The sequence below is a fragment of the Salmo salar genome, chromosome 27, assembly GCF_965601325.2.
Source record: "Salmo salar chromosome 27, fSalSal1, whole genome shotgun sequence".
Classification (NCBI taxonomy): domain Eukaryota; kingdom Metazoa; phylum Chordata; class Actinopteri; order Salmoniformes; family Salmonidae; genus Salmo; species Salmo salar.
The window spans coordinates 1629626-1647825 of NC_138317.1; the positions used below are offsets into that span (position 1 = coordinate 1629626).

The 18200-nt window shown below is 43.9% G+C and overlaps 1 protein-coding gene across 15 annotated transcripts in view; it reads right to left on the reverse strand.

Annotated features, from left to right (window-relative positions):
• ubap2l (ubiquitin associated protein 2-like) overlaps positions 1–18200 on the reverse strand; it is a 92074-nt gene that overhangs the window by 17760 nt on the left and 56114 nt on the right. For 13 of the 15 annotated variants that reach the window (XM_082970299.1, XM_082970295.1, XM_082970305.1 and 10 more), the window contains 7 exons: positions 17779–18074; positions 17347–17519; positions 17044–17152; positions 16792–16828; positions 16257–16455; positions 2056–2122; positions 1584–1910 (listed from right to left, as the gene is read on the reverse strand). In XM_082970299.1, the coding sequence (XP_082826425.1) occupies positions 1584–1910; positions 2056–2122; positions 16257–16455; positions 16792–16828; positions 17044–17152; positions 17347–17519; positions 17779–18074 (1208 nt within the window). The remainder of the gene's footprint in view (positions 1–1583; positions 1911–2055; positions 2123–16256; positions 16456–16791; positions 16829–17043; positions 17153–17346; positions 17520–17778; positions 18075–18200) is intronic. The other 2 variants (XM_082970304.1, XM_014176863.3) reach the window with 1 other exon arrangement.

Consider the following 18200-nt stretch of genomic DNA (forward strand, 5'->3'; position numbering starts at 1 on the left):
TCCCCCCCAGAAATGTCCGGGAACTTACAGGTGCCTTGGTGGAATAGTGAAGTAACATCTCACACCAAGACCTGGCAAATCTGGTGCAGTCCATGAGGAGGAGATGCACTGCAGTACTTAATGCAGCTGGTGGCCACACCAGACACTGACTGTTGATTTTGACCCTCCCTTTGTTCAGGGACACATTCCATTTCTGTTAGTCACATGTCTGTGGAACTTGTTAAATTTATGTCTCAGTTGAGTGTTATGTTCATACAAATATTTACACATGTTAAGTTTCCTGAAAATAAACACAGTTGACAGTGAGAGGACTTTCTTTTTTCCTCGCTGAGTAAATATACTGTATTCTACTCTACTGTATTTTAGTCAATGCCACTGACATTGTAGTAGTATTTAAAAAAAAATCACAATACACAAATCTAAAAGTAAAAGAATGGAATTTGACATTGAATATCCCTTTGAGCATGGTGAAGTTATTAATTACACTTTGGATGGTGTATCAATACACCCAGTCACTACAAAGATACATGCGTACTTCCTAACTCAGTTGCCGGAGAGGAACTAAACCGCTCAGGGACTTCAGCATGAGGCCAATAGTGACTTTAATGGCTGTGACAGAAACTGAGAAACTGATCCAACACTGTAGTTACATCACAATACTAACCTAATTGACAGAGTGAAACAGAAGCCTGTACAAAATGAAAAAATATTCCAAAACGTGCATCCTGTCTGCAACAATGCACTAAAGTGATACTCAAAATAATGTGGCAAAGCAATTCACTTTTTGTCCTGAATACAAGTGATATGTTTGGGTCAAATCCAATACAACACATTACTGAGTACCACCATCCATATTTCCAAGTATGGTGGTGGCTGCATCATGTTATGGGTACGCTTGTAATCTTAAGGACTGGTGAGTTTTTCTTTTAAAAAAAATACATGGTATGGACCTAACCACAGGCAAAATCCTAGAGGAAAACCTGGTTCAGTCTGTTTCCCACCAACCACTGAATTCGCCTTTCAGCAGGACAATGACCTAAAACACAATGCCAAATCTACACGAGTTGCTTACCAAGAACTCAGTGAATGTTCCTGAGTTGCCTAGTTACAGTTTAGACTAAAATCTATGGCAAGACCTGAACATGGTTGTCTAGCAATGATCAACAACCAATTTGACAGAGCTTGAAGAATTTTGAGAAGAATAAATGGCCAAATGTTGCACAATCCATGTGTGGAAAGCTTACCCAGAAAGACTCACAGCTGTAATCACTGCCAAAGGTTTTTCAACAAAGTATTCACTCAGGGCTGTGACCTGTATTTCATTTTCAATACACTTGCAAAAATGTCTAAAAACTGTCATTATGGTGTATTGTTTTCACTGTCATTATGGTGTATTGTGTATTGATGGGTGAGATTATTATTTTTTAAACCCAATTTGAATTTGGGCTGTAACAACAAAATCAGGAATAAGTCAAGGGGTGTAAATACTTTCTTTAGGCTCTGGTCAAAAGTAGTGCACTATATATATATAGGGAATAGGGTGCCATTTGGAACGCACCCCCTTAACCAACAACCCATGTCTAACCTGAGGAGACTGCAGAGCTGCGTGAGGAGGCGGAGGAAGCGATAGCCTGGGCTTGGGCTGCTGTGGACATGGCTGCAGAGGCTATGGCTGGAGGTCCCATGGAGGCTGCTGTGTGGAGGCCCATAGCTACTAGGCTGCTGACAGGGCCCAGGCCCGAGGGGACCGACTGAGAAACTGTGTTCACTGAAGAGGGCTGAGGGGTCCCCATGGAGACCTGCTGAGCTGCTGCAGTCACCGACAAGGAAGAGGGGACCGAGGAAGAGGACCCCGCCGAGACAGAGGGGAAGGAGGAGGAGTGCAAGCTGGAGTTGTCTACGCTCTGGAGCTGTAAGGATGGATGAAGTGGGGATAGATGGAGAGAAGAGGAGATTATTATGATAAACAGGATTAAATCCCCACTAGGTTAAAGGATGCATCAATTACTACTTAATCTATCACAGGAAATTCTCTCTTCTCGCTCACACACTCACCATTAGACTGGCGTTGGATATGCAGACTTGTGATAGAGCAAGACTGTTCTGTTGTGTAGAAAGGGAACTGAGAGAGAACAAACAATCATCCATCAATTATGTTGAATAAATAACCATTAACCACTTGCACTAATAAAATCCAAACTCTTCAAATGTCACTCAAAATCATGATCCTACGGCATTCTTTGAAACATTCTTCAACCTGTTCAGCTCCAGTGTCCTCGTGCAAATTGACCTACAAATTGTGCACAGGTCAACCACCGTGCAATGGCTACGTAAGATTTCTGCGATTCCAAGACAAATTACACATAGTACTCGAGGGAAGGGCCATCGGAGCATTGAAAATGCACAGATCCGAATACTCGGTGGAGATTCAGAAGAGAAGCGCCTTCATGGGCATAAAGAACTGCTTGTCCTTTGCATTCCAAGGCTGAAGCCGCTGCCTTCCTAGGAGAGAATAACCTTACCAGAAAAGACACCAGGCCAAGGTAATACTACCGGGCCATGCCCTATTTATTGAAACGATGATCGAATCACAAAACGTACCTATTTTCATTGTATTATGAAGGCGTTTTTAAGTACATAATATCTTAATTATTCAGCTCTCAATTCTTTTGACCTCATATAGACAGGTGTGTGTGCGCCCCCCCCCCGCCCCCCCCCCAAACCCACCATAAGATCAGGGCCCACCCTGGACACCTCATTGGCTCTGGGCCTGAGATGTACATTATCTTCCAAAGCTGTCATCAAGGCAAAGGGTGGCTACGTTGAAGAATCTCAAATAGATTTTAATTTGCTTAACACTTTTTTGGATACTACATGATTCCATGTGTTATTTCATAGTTTTGATGTCTTCACTATTATTCTGCAATGTAGAAAATAGTAAAAATAAAGAAATGCCCTTGAGTAGATGTGTCCAAACTTTTGACTGGTTCAATGTATGCGCACACACACACACACCTGGAATTAATTTCAATTAACAAGTGTGCCTTGTTAAAAGTTAATTTGTGTAATTTCTTAATGCGTTTGAGCCAATCAGTTGTGTTGTGACAAGGTAGGGGTGGTATAAAGAAGATAGCCCTATTTGGTAAAAGACCAATCTATATTATGGCAAGAAAAGCTCAAATAAGCAAAGAGAAACGACATTCCATCATTACTTTAAGACAGTCAATGCGGAAAATTTCAAGCATTTTGAAAGTTTCTTCAAGTGCAGTCGCAAAAACCATCAAGCGCTATGATGAAACTGTCTCTCATGAGGACCGCCACAGGAAAGGAAGACCCAGAGTTACCTCTGCTGCAGAGGATAAGTTCATTAGATTTAACTGCACCTCAGATTGCAGCCCAAATAAATCCTTCAGAGTTTAAGTAAAAGACACATCAACTGTTCAGAGGAGACTGCATGAATCAGGCATTCATGGTCGAATTGCTGCATAGAAACCACTACTAGAGGACACCAATAATAAGAAGTGACTTGCTTGGGCCAAGAAACACGAGCAATGGACATTAGACCGGTGGAAATCTGTCCTTTTGTCTGATGAGTCTAAATGTCTGGTTCCAACCGCCATGTCTTTGTGAGATGCAGAGTAGGTGAACGGATGATCTCATGTGTGGTTCCCACCATGAAGCATGGAGAAAGAGGTGATGGTGTGGGGGTGCTTTGCTGGTGACAATGTCTGTGATTTATTTTGAATTCACACCACACTTAACCAGCATGGCTACCACAGCATTCTGCAGCGATATGCCATCCCATTTGGTTTGCGCTTAGTGGGACTATCATTCGTTTTTCAACAGGACAACGACACCTCCAGGCTGTGTAAGGGCTATCTGACCAAGAAGGAGAGTGATGGAGTGCTGCATCAGATGACCTGGCCTCCACAATCACCCGACCTCAAACCAGTTGAGATGGTTTGGGATGAGTCGGACCGCAGAGTGGAGGAAAAGCAGCCAACAAGTGCTCAGCATATATGGGAACTCCTTCAAGACTGTTGGAAAAGCATTCCAGGTGAAGCTGTTTGAGAGAATACCAAGAGTGTGAAAATCTGTCATCAAGGCAAAGGGTGGCTACTTGGAAGAATCTCAAATATGAAATATATTTTGATTTGCTTATGTGTATATAAACTCAGCAAAAAAAAAGAAACGTCCTCTCACTGTCAACTGCGTTTATTTTCAGCAAACTTAACAGCTCCACAGACATGTGACTAACAGAAATTGATTAATGTGTCCCTGAACAAAGGGGTGGTCAAAATCAAAAGTAACAGTCAGTATCTGGTGTGGCCACCAGCTGCATTAAGAACTGCAGTGTATCTCCTCATGGACTGCACCAGATTTGCCAGGTCTTGCTGTGAGATGTTACCTCACTCTTCCACCAAAGCACCTGCAAGTTCCCGGACATTGTTGGGGGGGGATTGGCCCTCATCCTCCGATCCAACAGGTCCCAGACGTGCTCAATGGGATTGAGATCCGGGCTTTTCGCTGGCCATGGCAGAACACTGACATTTCTGTCTTGCAGGAAATCAGCCATACTGCTCGATTTGTGCATGGTGGCATTGTCATGCTGGAGGGTCATCTCAGGATGAGCATGCAGGAAGGGTACCACATGAGGGAGGAAGATGTCTTCCCTGTAACGCACAGCGTTGAGATTGCCTGCAATGACAACAAGCTCAGTCCGATGATGCTGTGGCACACCACACCAGACCATGACGGACCCTCCACCTCTGGGATAAGTTCAACTGCCCCGGGAGGGGGGTACAAACAAAGGATCCAATTCGGGAAAGTCGCATTTCTGATCAGAATGCTGGGGAGTTACCGCCGCGCTGATATCTAAAAGTTATTTCCGGCTGTATGTAATAATACAAAAAACGTTCTGGGCTAATAATGCAAGAAATGACACACAAAAAAAATATACTGCAAAGTCGTTCAGGAGTAAGAAACAGAGCTGCCATGTCTATCGGCGCCATCTTGTATCAAGCTGCTACACCGAATCTATTGGACTAAGTCCAGGCCAAGTAAAATGTATCCAAACCCATGTGACCGATGTGAGAGGCCCCAGCAGATCTTAAGTGTTTTGGTCCTGTCCCAAGATCATTATGTTCTGGTCAAGTGTTTTAGCAACAACGTCTAATCTTTGGAGTCAATGCAGAATTGTGCCCTCTGGTACTGAAAGAATGGCGCCGGAGAAGATGGCTGCCATTTTACGGGCTTCTAACCAATTGTGCTATTTTGTGTTTTCTTTCGCGTTGTTTGTCATTTATTTTGTACATAATGTTTCTGCCACCGTCTCTTATGACCGAAAAGAGCTTCTGGATTTTAGAAGAGCGATTACTCACCTCAAACTGGTCAAAGATTTTTTACTTAACGAGTCGGACGCAAAGGATTTACACCAGATACCCGACCAGGCCCAAATCGCCATCATTCGCATGAAGAGATGACGCCGATACAGGACGTAGGTCCGGGTGCCTTGTGAGAATTTGTCGGCGAGTGGGTAACCAGCCTATTGGCCAACGTGCAATCCTTAGAGAATAAAGTGGATGAGCTCCGTTCAAGACTATCCTACCAACGGGACATTAAAAACTAATATCTTACATTTCACTGAGTCGTGGCTGAATGACGACACAGGTAATATACAGTAGGCAGATTTTTCTTGCATCGGCAAGGCAGAACAGCTGCCTCCGGTAAGACAACGGGTGGTGGTCTGTATGTCAATAACAGCTGGTGCACGAAATCAAATAATATTAAGGAAGTCTCTAGGTTTTGCTCGCCTGAGGTAGAGTACCTCATGATAAGCCGGAAAACACACTATTTACCAAGAGAGTTTATCTATATTTTTTGTAGCTGCCTATTTATGCTGGCACTAAAACAGCACTCAACAAGCTGTATAAAGCCATAAGCAAACAAGAAAATACTCATCCAGAGGCGGCGCTCCCCCCAGTAGTCGGGGACTTTAACGCAGGCAAACTTAAATCTGTTTTACCTCATTTCTACCAGCATGTCACATGTGCAACCAGAGAGGGAGAAAATTTATATATATAAAAAAAAAAAAAAAAAAAACTTGAGACCACCTTTACTCCACACACAGAGATAGAGCTGCCGCTTTCAAGGAGTTGGACTCTAACCTGGACGCTTATAAGAAAACACACACATACATACATACATACACACACACTTAGCTCTGAAGTGACAACGATACTGAAGAGTCTGCTTAGGAGACAAATACTCTCAACTGTTTGAATAATAAAAATAGAGTTTAAGTTACCTGTGATGAATGCTGAAAACAAAAACTAATTTCTATATGCAGGAAATCCTATTTTAATAATGGGCATGGTAAGAATTGACTACCAAAGTGCGAGTCATAATTCCCATGACACCTTCTAGCAAAATCTGAAAAGCAGTTCCTTCATTTATTCCATAGGATATTTTTAGATTAACTTAAAATAAGGTCTGTGTTTGGTTTAAGCTTACACCACCTTGCCATTTTATAACTGTGTAGATATCCATAGGATATAATTCTGATCAATATAAGCGAAGATACATTTTTTTGGAGAGTGGATTTATGAAAATATGTTGACAAACGTTACCTAGTGAGATTTACACGGGTATCAAAACGCCGAGGCGGTTTAAGCACAAAACACAGACCTTATTTGAAGTACATCAAGACATTCTCTATGGAAGACATGAACGGTAAAATAACGAAGGAACCCCTTTCAAGATCAGCCGCAAGTTATTACAGGAATTATGACGCGTCGACTATTTCTCTCTAAACCATATACCTTTGACTATTACGAGCCTGCTGCTGCCTACCACCGCTCAGTCAGACTGCTCTATCAAATCATAGACTTAACTGTACTGCTCCAAAAAATAAAGGGAACACTTAAACACCACATCCTAGATCTGAATGAAATAAATAATCTTATTAAATACTTTTTTCTTTACATAGTTGAATGTGCTGACAACAAAATCACACAAAAATAATCAATGGAAATCCAATTTATCAACCCATGGAGGTCTGGATTTGGAGTCACACTCAAAATTTAAGTGGAAAACCACACTACAGGCTGATCCAACTTTGATGTAATGTCCTTAAAACAAGTCAAAATGAGGCTCAGTAGTGTGTGTGGCCTCCACGTGCCTGTATGACCTCCCTACAATGCCTGGGCATGCTCCTGATGAGGTGGTGGATGGTCTCCTGAGGGAGCTCCTCCCAGACCTGGACTAAAGCATCCGCCAACTCCTGGACAGTCTGTGGTGCAACGTGGCGTTGGTGGATGGAGCGAGACATGATGTCCCAGATGTGCTCAATTGGATTCAGGTCTGGGGAACGGGCGGGCCAGTCCATAACATCAATGCCTTCCTCTTGCAGGAACTGCTGACACACTCCAGCCACATGAGGTCTAGCATTCTCTTGCATTAGGAGGAACCCAGGGCCAACCGCACCAGCCTATGGTCTCACAAGGGGTCTGAGGATCTCATCTCGGTACCTAATGGCAGTCAGGCTACCTCTGGCGAGCACATGGAGGGGCTGTGCGGCTCCCCATAGAAATGCCACCCCACACCATGACTGACCCACCGCCAAACCGGTCATGCTGGTGGATGTTGCAGGCAGCAGAACGTTCTCCACGGCGTCTCCAGACTCTGTCACGTCTGTCACATGTGCTCAGTGTGAACCTGCTTTCATCTGTGAAGAGCACAGGGCGGCAGTGGCGAATTTTCCAATCTTGGTGTTCTCTGGCAAATGCCAAACGTCCTGCACGGTGTTGGGCTGTAAGCACAACCCCCACCTGTGGACGTCGGGCCCTCATACCACCCTCATGGAGTCTGTTTCTGACCGTTTGAGCAGACACATGCACATTTGTGGCCTGCTGGAGGTCATTTTGCAGGGCTTTGGCAGTGCTCCTCCTGCTCCTCCTTGTACAAAGGCGGAGGTAGCGGTCCTGCTGCTGGGTTGTTGCCCTCCTACGGCCTCCTCCACGTCTCCTGATGTACTGGCCTGTCTCCTGGTAGCGCCGCCATGCTCTGGACACTACGCTGACAGACACAGCAAACCTTCTTACCACAGCTCGCATTGATGTGCCATCCTGGATGATCTGCACTACCTGAGCCACTTGTGTGGGTTGTAGACTCTGTCTCATGCTACCACTAGAGTGAAAGCACCGCCAGCATTCAAAAGTGACCAAAACATCAGCCAGGAAGCATAGGAACTGAGAAGTGGTCTGTGGTCCCCACCTGCAGAACCACTCCTTTATTGGGGGTGTCTTGCTAATTGCCTAAAATTTCCACCTGTTGTCTATTCCATTTGCACAACAGCATGTGAAATGTATTGTCAATCAGTGTTGCTTCCTAAGTGGACAGTTTGATTTCACAGAAGTGTGATTGACTTGGAGTTACATTGTGTTGTTTAAGTGTTCCCTTTATTTTTTTGAGCAGTGTATAATATAATAAACCTTAGGTCATTAATATGGTCAAATCCGGAAACTATCATCTCGAAAACATTATTCTTTCAGTGACATACGGAACCGTTCCGTATTTTATCTGACGGGTGGCATCCATAAATCTAAATATTCCTGTTACATCGCACAACCTACAATGTTATTTCATAGTTCCGTAAAATTCTGGCAAATTAGTTCGCAACGAGACAGATTCTGTATACCCTGATTCTGCGTGCAACGAACGCAAGAGAACTGACACAATTTCACCTGGTTAATATTGCCTGCTAACCTGGATTTATTTTAGCTAAATATGCAGGTTTAAAAATATATACTTCTGTGTATTGATTTTAAGAAAGGCATTGATGTTTATGGTTAGGTACAGTCGTGCAACGATTGTGCTTTTTTTCGCAAATGCGCTTTTGTAAAATCATCCCCCGTTTGGCGAAGTCTGCTGTCTTTGTTAGGAAGAAATAGTCTTCACAGTTCGCAACAAGCCAGGCGGCCCAAACTGCTGCATATACCCTGACTCTGTTTGCAAGAGAAGTGACACATTTTCCCTAGTTAAAAGAAATTCATGTTAGCAGGCAATATTAACTAAATATGCAGGTTTAAAAATATATACTTGTGTATTGATTTTAAGAAACACATCGATGTTTATGGTTAGGTACACATCGGAGCAAAGACAGTCCTTTTTCGCGAATGCGCACCACATCGATTATATGCAAAGCAGGACAGGCTAGATAAACTACTAATATCATCAACCATGTGTAGTTAACTAGTGTTAATGATTGATTGTTTTTTTATAAGATAAGTTTAATGCTAGCTAGCAGGTGGTTAGAGCGTTGGGCTAGTTAACGTACGGTTGCATCCCCAAGCTGACAAGGTAAAAATCTGTCGTTCTGCCCCCTTTTCTTTTTTTCTTTTTTTTTATTAATCTTTATTTTAACAGGGAAAACAGACTGAGACCTGGATCTCTTTTACGGCTGTGCCCTGTGTAAACATGTTGACATGTACAGTTTTAGGCATACAGACAAGAACATTTCAAACATACAAAACAAAGACACACTTCAACAGAAACAATCACAGACAACATCATATTGATCCTCCATAACATTTTTTAAATGGGCAAGGGACACCAGAGTGTCTAACTTAAGTTGGATCTGCAGTATGTTCCATAATTAAGGCGCAAAGGAACTAAAGGCAGTCCTACCCAACTCTGTGGAGACCGCAGGAGTCTCTAATGTAATCCACATCTGTGATCTGGTTTTAAAATGTGTATATCTAGTGGAAATTAATGATGATATATATGGAGGTAGTTTTAAAAGAAGCGCTTTATAAATAAACAAGAGAGCATGTTGCTCTCGCCTCACAGATAGAGAGGCCCAACCCACATGTTGATATAGGATACAGTGATGAGTTTTGTAACTATCACCCGTGATAAACCTGAGTGCACAATGGTAAATAGCATCCAGTGGTTTTAATGTGTTTGCCGATGCATGCATATAGATAATATCACCATAATCTAAAACGGACATAAAAGTAGCCTGCACAATTTGTTTTCTATTTACAAAGGACAGACAAGCCCTGTTTCTGTAAAGGAACCCTATCTTGAATTTGAGCTTTTTTCCCAATTCAGTAACATGTTTTTTAAAAGAAAGCTTATCATCTAACCATACCCCTAAATATTTATATGCAGAGACCTGTTTGATTTGAGTACCATCCAAGCTAGTGATTACAAAAGTGTTTCTAACCGAGAGTTTAGACCTAGAAAAAAACATTACATTTGTTTTCTTAGCGTTTAAAACAAGTTTAAGCTGTAAAAGAGACCCCTGTAGTATCCTAAAATCAGACTCCAACTGCATTAAAGCTTGGTCCGCTGTTGGAGCAATAGAGTACATCACTGTGTCATCTGCATATAAATGGAATTTACAATATTTGACATCATCACCAATGTTGTTTATATAAAGTGAGAACAATAGTGGGCCAATTATTGAACCCTGAGGCACCCCTTTAAGTAACTGTAAGGAGTCAGACTTGACCCCGTCGACCATGACGGCCTGAGTTCTATCTTTAAGATAGTCATAAAACCATCGGCAGGCATCAGTGCCCTCTCCTATAGATGACAGCTTACTCAAAAGGATAGCATGGTCTACAGTGTCAAAAGCTTTTGACAAATCTACAAACAACGCAGCACAGTGCTTTCTATCATCTAAGGCATTTGCAATATCATTTACAACAAGCATAGTGGCCGATGTGGTACTGTGTTTAGATCTAAAACCAGATTGATTGGTGCTAAGAATACTGTTAGCAGAAAGAAAAGACTAACTGTTTGTTGACTATAGATTCTAGGATCTTTGCCAGACAAGGGAGCCTAGAGATGGGTCGATAGTTATCCAAATCACTACCGTCACCTCCCTTATGTAATGGCAGAACAAAAGCTGCTTTCCACACCTTAGGGATAATTCCTGTGCTTAATGTTAGATTAAAAATGTGTGTCACTGAACCAGCAATGATAGGTCAGCGCCTAAGGATTTCTTAGTATCAGTGGCACACAGGGCAGCTAGAACCTCTGCTTCGGTTATTTTCTGGAAACTAAAAACAGGGTTACCATTTTTCAGAGTAACGGTTGAAAAGCAAGACGAAAAATCAACTAACTGGCCAGTGCCACAATGGCCACTTTTCCTTTCAAATAAAAAACCAGCAGAGATGAAATGCTTATTAAAAGCATCACAAATATCTTTTTTTTTCACTTAGGATACAGGAATCTGAGGTAATTTGCTTAGGAAGAGAAACAGCAGAATTCCCCCGTTTCAGTGAATTAACGGTTTTCCAGAATTTTGCAGGATCTCCTGCAGAATCTGTCATATCATTAAGGAAGTAATTTGATTTTGCCTTTTTGACAGCTGCAGTACATTTATTTCTCAATTGCCTAAAAAACAGCCAATCAGCTGGAGTACCTGTTTTCCTCGCCAAGGGCCAGGCCCGATTCTTTTGCAGGAAAATACCTGACAATTCAGGAGAGAACCAAGAACTGGTTCGGTTTCTTACTCTGTGATTCTTAAGCGGGGCATGTTTATCAGACATAGAGGTAACAATAGAAGAGAAAAAAGCAAGGGCTAAAACCGGGTCCAGAAAGCAGCAAGTGGATAAAAACTCAGAGTGATATAAGTCAAGGGTAAAAGCTTGCTGTGAGAAATGTTTATAATTTCTCTTAGAGATTATACAGGGATCAGAGTGTTTCAGCCTGGTATCTCTAATACAAGCAATAGGGCAGTGGTCACTGATATAATTTGCAAAAACCCCACTGGCTGTGTATTTATGGGGGGGTGTTTGTTAGAATAATGTCTAGTAGAGTAGATTTGACTGGGTTCTTAAAGTTGGGACGGGTTGGTTTAGTTATCAGCTGAGTTAGATTTAGCTCAGTACAAATGTCTTTTAATTTATCGGATACTGGTGAAAGCCAATCCAGGTTAAAATCTCCCAAAATCAGTAATTCAGAGTTTGCATAATTAGACAGTATATCAGATAATTTGCATAGAGTACAAGGAGGAGCTGAGGGGGGGCGATATACCCCTCCTAGAGTTAAACGAGCACTATTACCAAGTACCAAATTTAAAACTAGACATTCATATTGCTTTGGGACAGAGGTTGATATGGACACAGAAACATTTAAGCAGCATTTTACATAAATCGTGATACCACCACCTCTATCAACTCTATCAGCTCTATAAATATTGTACCCAATCAACTGAACATCTGAATCAGGCACAGAATCACACAGCCACGATTCAGATACAACCAATACGTAAACATTTGATTGAGACACCAAAATTTCAATAAAGTCCAACTTTTGTATCAGGCTTCTAGCATTCAAATGAATTATTCCAATGCCATTGATACAGGAATTCATATCAGATGGAGTATCCAAGGTAGCACCTGAAGCTGCACTGGATGAGCAATAAACCATTTTCGAGCTATTGACAGAGCTCAATTTTATGGGGACAAGATTACTACTAACAATACCTCTCTGCATGTGAGTAGTATTCGCAATACAGTGATTGGACAATAATCTAGGAATTGCAGAAAGGTTGTTAACTGTAGTTTGTTCCATATTTGCAATTGAGGGACTAATTAATGAAACTGGGAGAGGAGCATTGAACGTAGTCTGATAGGGGAGCGTACAATCCCAAAAGTCAACCCCCGAAAATACACAACGTCAGGTATCAGAGGCTCTACATGAGGCAAGAGTAAGAGACATGTTGGTGGAGAGGATGCTGGAGCCATACCTGTTAAGATGTAAATTGTCCCGAAGAAATAGACCTGGTCGGTCTGTAAAAGCTGCAAAGTTATCCACAAATGGAATTCCCATCGTGCAGCAGTATCCCTTAAGCCAGGTGTGTAATTGGCGTATACGACTAAAAACCATATCCGTGTAGCGTGGGGATGGAAATGGACCGGAAACAACGCACTGCTTCCCAGATTCCAGCAGCGTATTTATCAATGTTTTAAAATCGTCTCTCAATTTCTCTGACTGCTGGAGTTTAATGTCATTAGACCCAACATGGACAATGACAGTTGAAGCGGCGGAGTGCTTGCTAATAAGTAGCGGGAGCATGGAATTTAGGTCAGGGATCCTAGCGCCAGGGTAGCAGAAGGTCTCAGCTTTCCGGATGGAAACGTTTCGGACCATGGATGAACCCACCACGAGAACGGAAGGACTACAGATGGGGTTACTGGGTAAATGACAGGGCCTCTCCCGGGTGATCTGCCTCCTAGCAGGTTGAGGGGGGCTAGCAGCTGAGTCTGACGACCTAGCGGCGGGCAAGGAGCGCAGATGAGTATGCTTGGGCACTTCCACCTGAGAGTGAGACGGCAGCAGTAGAGATGTAGCGGAGGGACCCTGTACAGTATGATTGGAATGCACTTCCAGGTCTTCCAGGACCTCGAATCTTCTCCCCAATTGTAGCATCTCCGAAACATTTGATGGATTCCGTTTCCTGGAGTGCTTTACTCCCCGGACAGCAATCCAGGCATCCTGGGGCGGAGCAGAAGGGGTGGAACAGACCAGGCCCTTCGGTTTAGCTCCTAGCCTGGGCCATGGCTCGTTTAAGGGAACCGAATGGAGTTTCTCCTTTACAGGCTCCCCAAAAGTTGATGTGCCGAGCCAGGGGCAGGTGTCGTCGTCGATTTTGGAGGTGGTTTGTGCAACCATGGAGTCCAGGAGTTCTTCGTCCTCCTTGATCTGGCGCAAGACAGATACTCTCCCCTCCAGCTCAGCGACTCTCTGGCTCAGATACTGGCAGGTGGTACATCCAGGGGTGAGCGAAGCCATGAGAGACAGGTGGTTTTGGGCCCGGAGGCTAGCAGTTAGCAGTTTGTTTTTAGGCCTAAAGCCAGCTTTAAAATAAATCCTCAAATAACATTATAAAAATGGAAGTGTAGTAAAATAAAACGGCTAGAGCTGCCGCTTTCAATTGTTCTCTGCTTCCAATTCTTAGAATAGCCTAATTGACTTTCCAAGTGGCACAGCGGTCTAACGATGTGTGCTAAGGTGTGGAGAGTGTTGCATTCACTGAACAAGGCAGTTAACCCACCGTTCCTAGGCCATCATTGAAAATAAGAATGTGTTCTTTAACTGACTTGCCTAGTTAAATAAAGGTTTAAAAAAGAATAATAACAATAATAATAATAAATAAATAAATAATTTGGCAAATCGGTGGCGAAAAATACCGATTGTTATGAAAACTTGAAATCGGCCCCGATTAATCGGTCGACCTCTAATTTTCAACCTGTCCCTGACTGAGTCTGTAATACCTACGTTTCAAGCAGACCACCATAGTCCCTGTGCCCAAGAACACCAAGGTAACCAGCCTAAATGACTACTGACCCGTAGCACTCACGTTTATTTCCATGAAATGCTTTGAAAGGGTGGTCATGGCTCACATCAACATCATCATCCCAGAATCCCTAGACCCACTCCAATTTGCATACCACCCCAAAAGATCCACAGATGACGCACTCTATTGCACTGCCCTTTCCCACCTGGAAAAAAGTAATACTTGTGAGAATGCTGTTCATTGGCTACAGCTCAGCATTCAACATCATAGTGCCCTCAAAGCTCATCACTAAACTAAGGAACCTGGGATTAAACATCTCCCTCTGCAACTGGATCATGGATTTCCTGACGGGCTACCACAGGTGGTAAGAGTAGACAACAACACATCTGCCATGCTGATCCTCAACATGGGGAACACTCAGGGGTGCGTGCTCAGTCCCCTTCTGTACTCCCTGTTCACCCATGGCTGCGTGGCCAAGCACGACTCCAACACCATCATTTGCCGACAACACAACAGTGGTAGGCCTGATCACCGACAACGATGAGACAGCCTATAGGGAGGTTTAAAGAGACCTGGTCAGAGACCTGGTGCCAAGACATCAACCTCTCCCTCAACGTGATCAAGACAAAGGAGAAGATTGTGGACTACAGGTTAAGGAGGGCCAAGCACGCCCCCATTCCCATCGACAGGGCTGTAGTAGAGCTGGTTGAAAGCTTCAAGTTCCTTGGTGTCCACATCACCAACAAACTATCATGGTCCAAACACCCCAAGACAGTCGTGAAGAGGGCACGACAACGCCCATTCCCCCTCAGGAGACTGAAAAGATTTGGCATGGGTCCTCAGATCCTCAAAAAGTTCTACAGCTTTACCGTCAAGAGCATCCTGACTGGTTGCATCACCGCCTGGAATGGCAACTGCTCGGCCTCCGACCCCAAGGCGCTACAGAGGGTAGTGCATACGGCCCAATACATCACTGGGGCCAAGCTTCCTGCCATCCAGGACCTCTATACCAGACTTGGCGCAAGTGGCACTGGAGCGCCAAGTCTAGGTCCGCTGTTTATTATCTATGCATAGTCACTTTACCCCCACCTACATGTACATATTACCTCAATTACCTTGACAAACCTGTACTCCTGCACATTGACGCGGTACCGGTACCCCCTGTTAATAGCCACGTTGTTATTTTATTGTTGCTCTTGAATTTTTTTACTTCAGTTTATTTAGTAAATAATTTTCTTAAAACCACATTGTTGGTTAAGGACTAGTAAGTAAGCATTTCACGGTAAGGTCTACAAATGTACTCGGCACATGTGACAAATAAAATTTGATTTGGTGGTACCTTTTGGGTCTACCACCTACTGGTTTAATGCTGTCCAGGCCAGTGCAAGCTGCAATTGCTTTCTCTACTATCCTTGCCAAGAGACAAATTCTTGAGTGGAAAAACATGCAGCATTTAATTCACTTTTTAAAACTAGAAAAAATATATAATATATTAAGGAAATGATGTATTTCATTCCACCTGGGGGGTCCTTCATAGACCTACAAATGCCAGGCCCTCCTTTCGACTTGTAAATTGATTGACTGACTGACGTTGCTTTTGTTGTCATTTGCACTCATTGTGTGGATGGCTTGGTAGAGCTGAGAATCTGCTACCATATCTGTCCGTATACCTCAGCTGGTGCTGGCCCTCGGGACTCATCAAATCTCTCATTGGGGTTGGGTGTATGAGGGTGGTGCACCCTTTTGGGTCCCTGGGACCAAGCACTTCCTTCTAAAAATATATAAATGTACATGACCCATCTAAAGATATGACTGTATGAAGTTCTGATATTGTAAGCCATGAAATATTTCTGAAATATGAAAGCTGAAAAAACGGGAGTATATATTTATATAAAAATGACACTCAAGCCCTTCATTCAAACCATCCAGGGTACCCTCTTACTTGCTGTGCTGAGGCATGGTATTCGGGGGCAGGTCTTCATTGTGCCCCAGAGCACTGAGCGACGACTGCTTTGATGTGGTCAACAAGGAGGCAGGCCCTGAGCCACTGTCCGTCAGTGTAACCATGGAGACTGACGCGGGTGCGGCCGAATCAGAGGCTGACTTCACAGACACTGCAGATCCTGCTGTAGCTGGGCAGACTGAACAGAGACAAGATGGAGGGAGAGATGGATTCTGGAATTAGTGCCAACCCAGATGGACGACAGCTCTACAATACACAGACTGTCTGATTGGGGAGATTGTCCATAGATTGCCAGTCCAAGCTGTTTCCTCTTTAAGGGTTACTTTGAATGAATAGCCATAAAATACTAACAGAGGACCACAAAATAACGGGCCATGGTTCCAGAGTACTTAACCTACATCCAGGAAATGCATGGTAGCGGAGTACCACTTCACACAGTTGCCAGGACGGCCATAATAACCATATATTCAGACTTCCTTCACTGCAAACCCACACAACTACCAAAATGACTCACCTTCTACAGATTGCGTATGTACTGAACTGAATCCATTCTGAAAAAACAAGTTCAAGTGGGCTTGTTAGGGTACAGTAACATAGGGGAGACATTTCCATAGCAACAGTCCATTCAGTAACAGAGGGAGCTGTTCAAAGAAAAGTGAACAGAGCAATTTATTTTGAATTTATCTAGGAATAAATGCAATATGAATGGAGGAATGAATCTCAAGGAGGCATAGCGATATGAACGGCGCAATGAATGGAGGCTCACCTCAATGTCTTTCTGCGGGGACGAGACGGTGGGGTAGCGCCGGGCCTGAGGAGCCCTCTGGTCATACATGTCCATCTGACTGGGGTTGGACAGGGAGGGAGTTGCCTCACTGGAGGAAAAGCAAGGAGATTATATAAAGCCAAAGGCTACTTTGAGAAAGGAGAAGGAGTCCAGTCTCAAAGCACAAGTGGAGCCAAGTGATAAGAGATGCTTCACATGGGTCTGTTTGTGGTGTTATAGTTGTACAAGACCCCATCTTACACAAATTGTGCTGTGTCTGGTATGACTGAGATGAGTGCTCACCTGCTGGGGCTTGTGTAGAGGCAGTTCTGAACCTGGCAGCCTGGTGAGGTGGTGGCGGGGATGATGTCGTACTCCTGGAGCACGGGTTCAGAGCCAAACTGCAGCGCTCCAAACTGCAGGTTGAGCCCAGAGATGTCTGCCGAGCCAGGCATCTCCACCGGCGTCGCTGGGATCTGGAATAAAATATAATAAACATATATGGTTGATGTCAGGGAAAGCAAGGAAATTAAGTTATGAAAAAGTAGGGAGAGGTAGGGATACATAGGGGTTAGGCAAAGAGTGCTGAAAGTAAAGTGAATTTGTGCTCACTGTTTGCTGCGAGTGAGCTAGTGTTACCTGAGGAAAATAATTAGAAGCTGGGCGCAGCATGACCGGCCATTCACTCTCTTTACATCGTCCTTGTATGTCTTTGTATCAGTGTTGAGCTGTTACCTTGGTGGTGATGGAGGTCCTCTTCTTCTGCTGCTTGAGCTTGTGCTGCTGCAATGGCAGGGGGCTGGAGCCCTGGGCGTCCGGCGAGCTAGGGGACACCTGCTGCCCAAGGGGGGGCACTGCCATTTTGGGGAGGGAGGACACGGGGGGCGCCATGAGGGACGAGGGGGTGCTCTGTGGGGGCAGGGAGGAGGAGACGGAAGGGGGGAGGAAGGCATCCAACACGGAGGTGGATTGGTAGGGCTGGCGCTTTGTGAAGGGGCTATGGGCCGCAGGCTCCGGCTGGGCGTTCATGTCTGGGGGGTGATCAGAGAAAGGAAGGTAGGGGATACACCTGATAGCTATAAGCTTAAAACAAATATCTGATTCTGAACCTTGCATAGGGCAATTAAGATGTGTCCTCTTCATAAACAGAAATACCA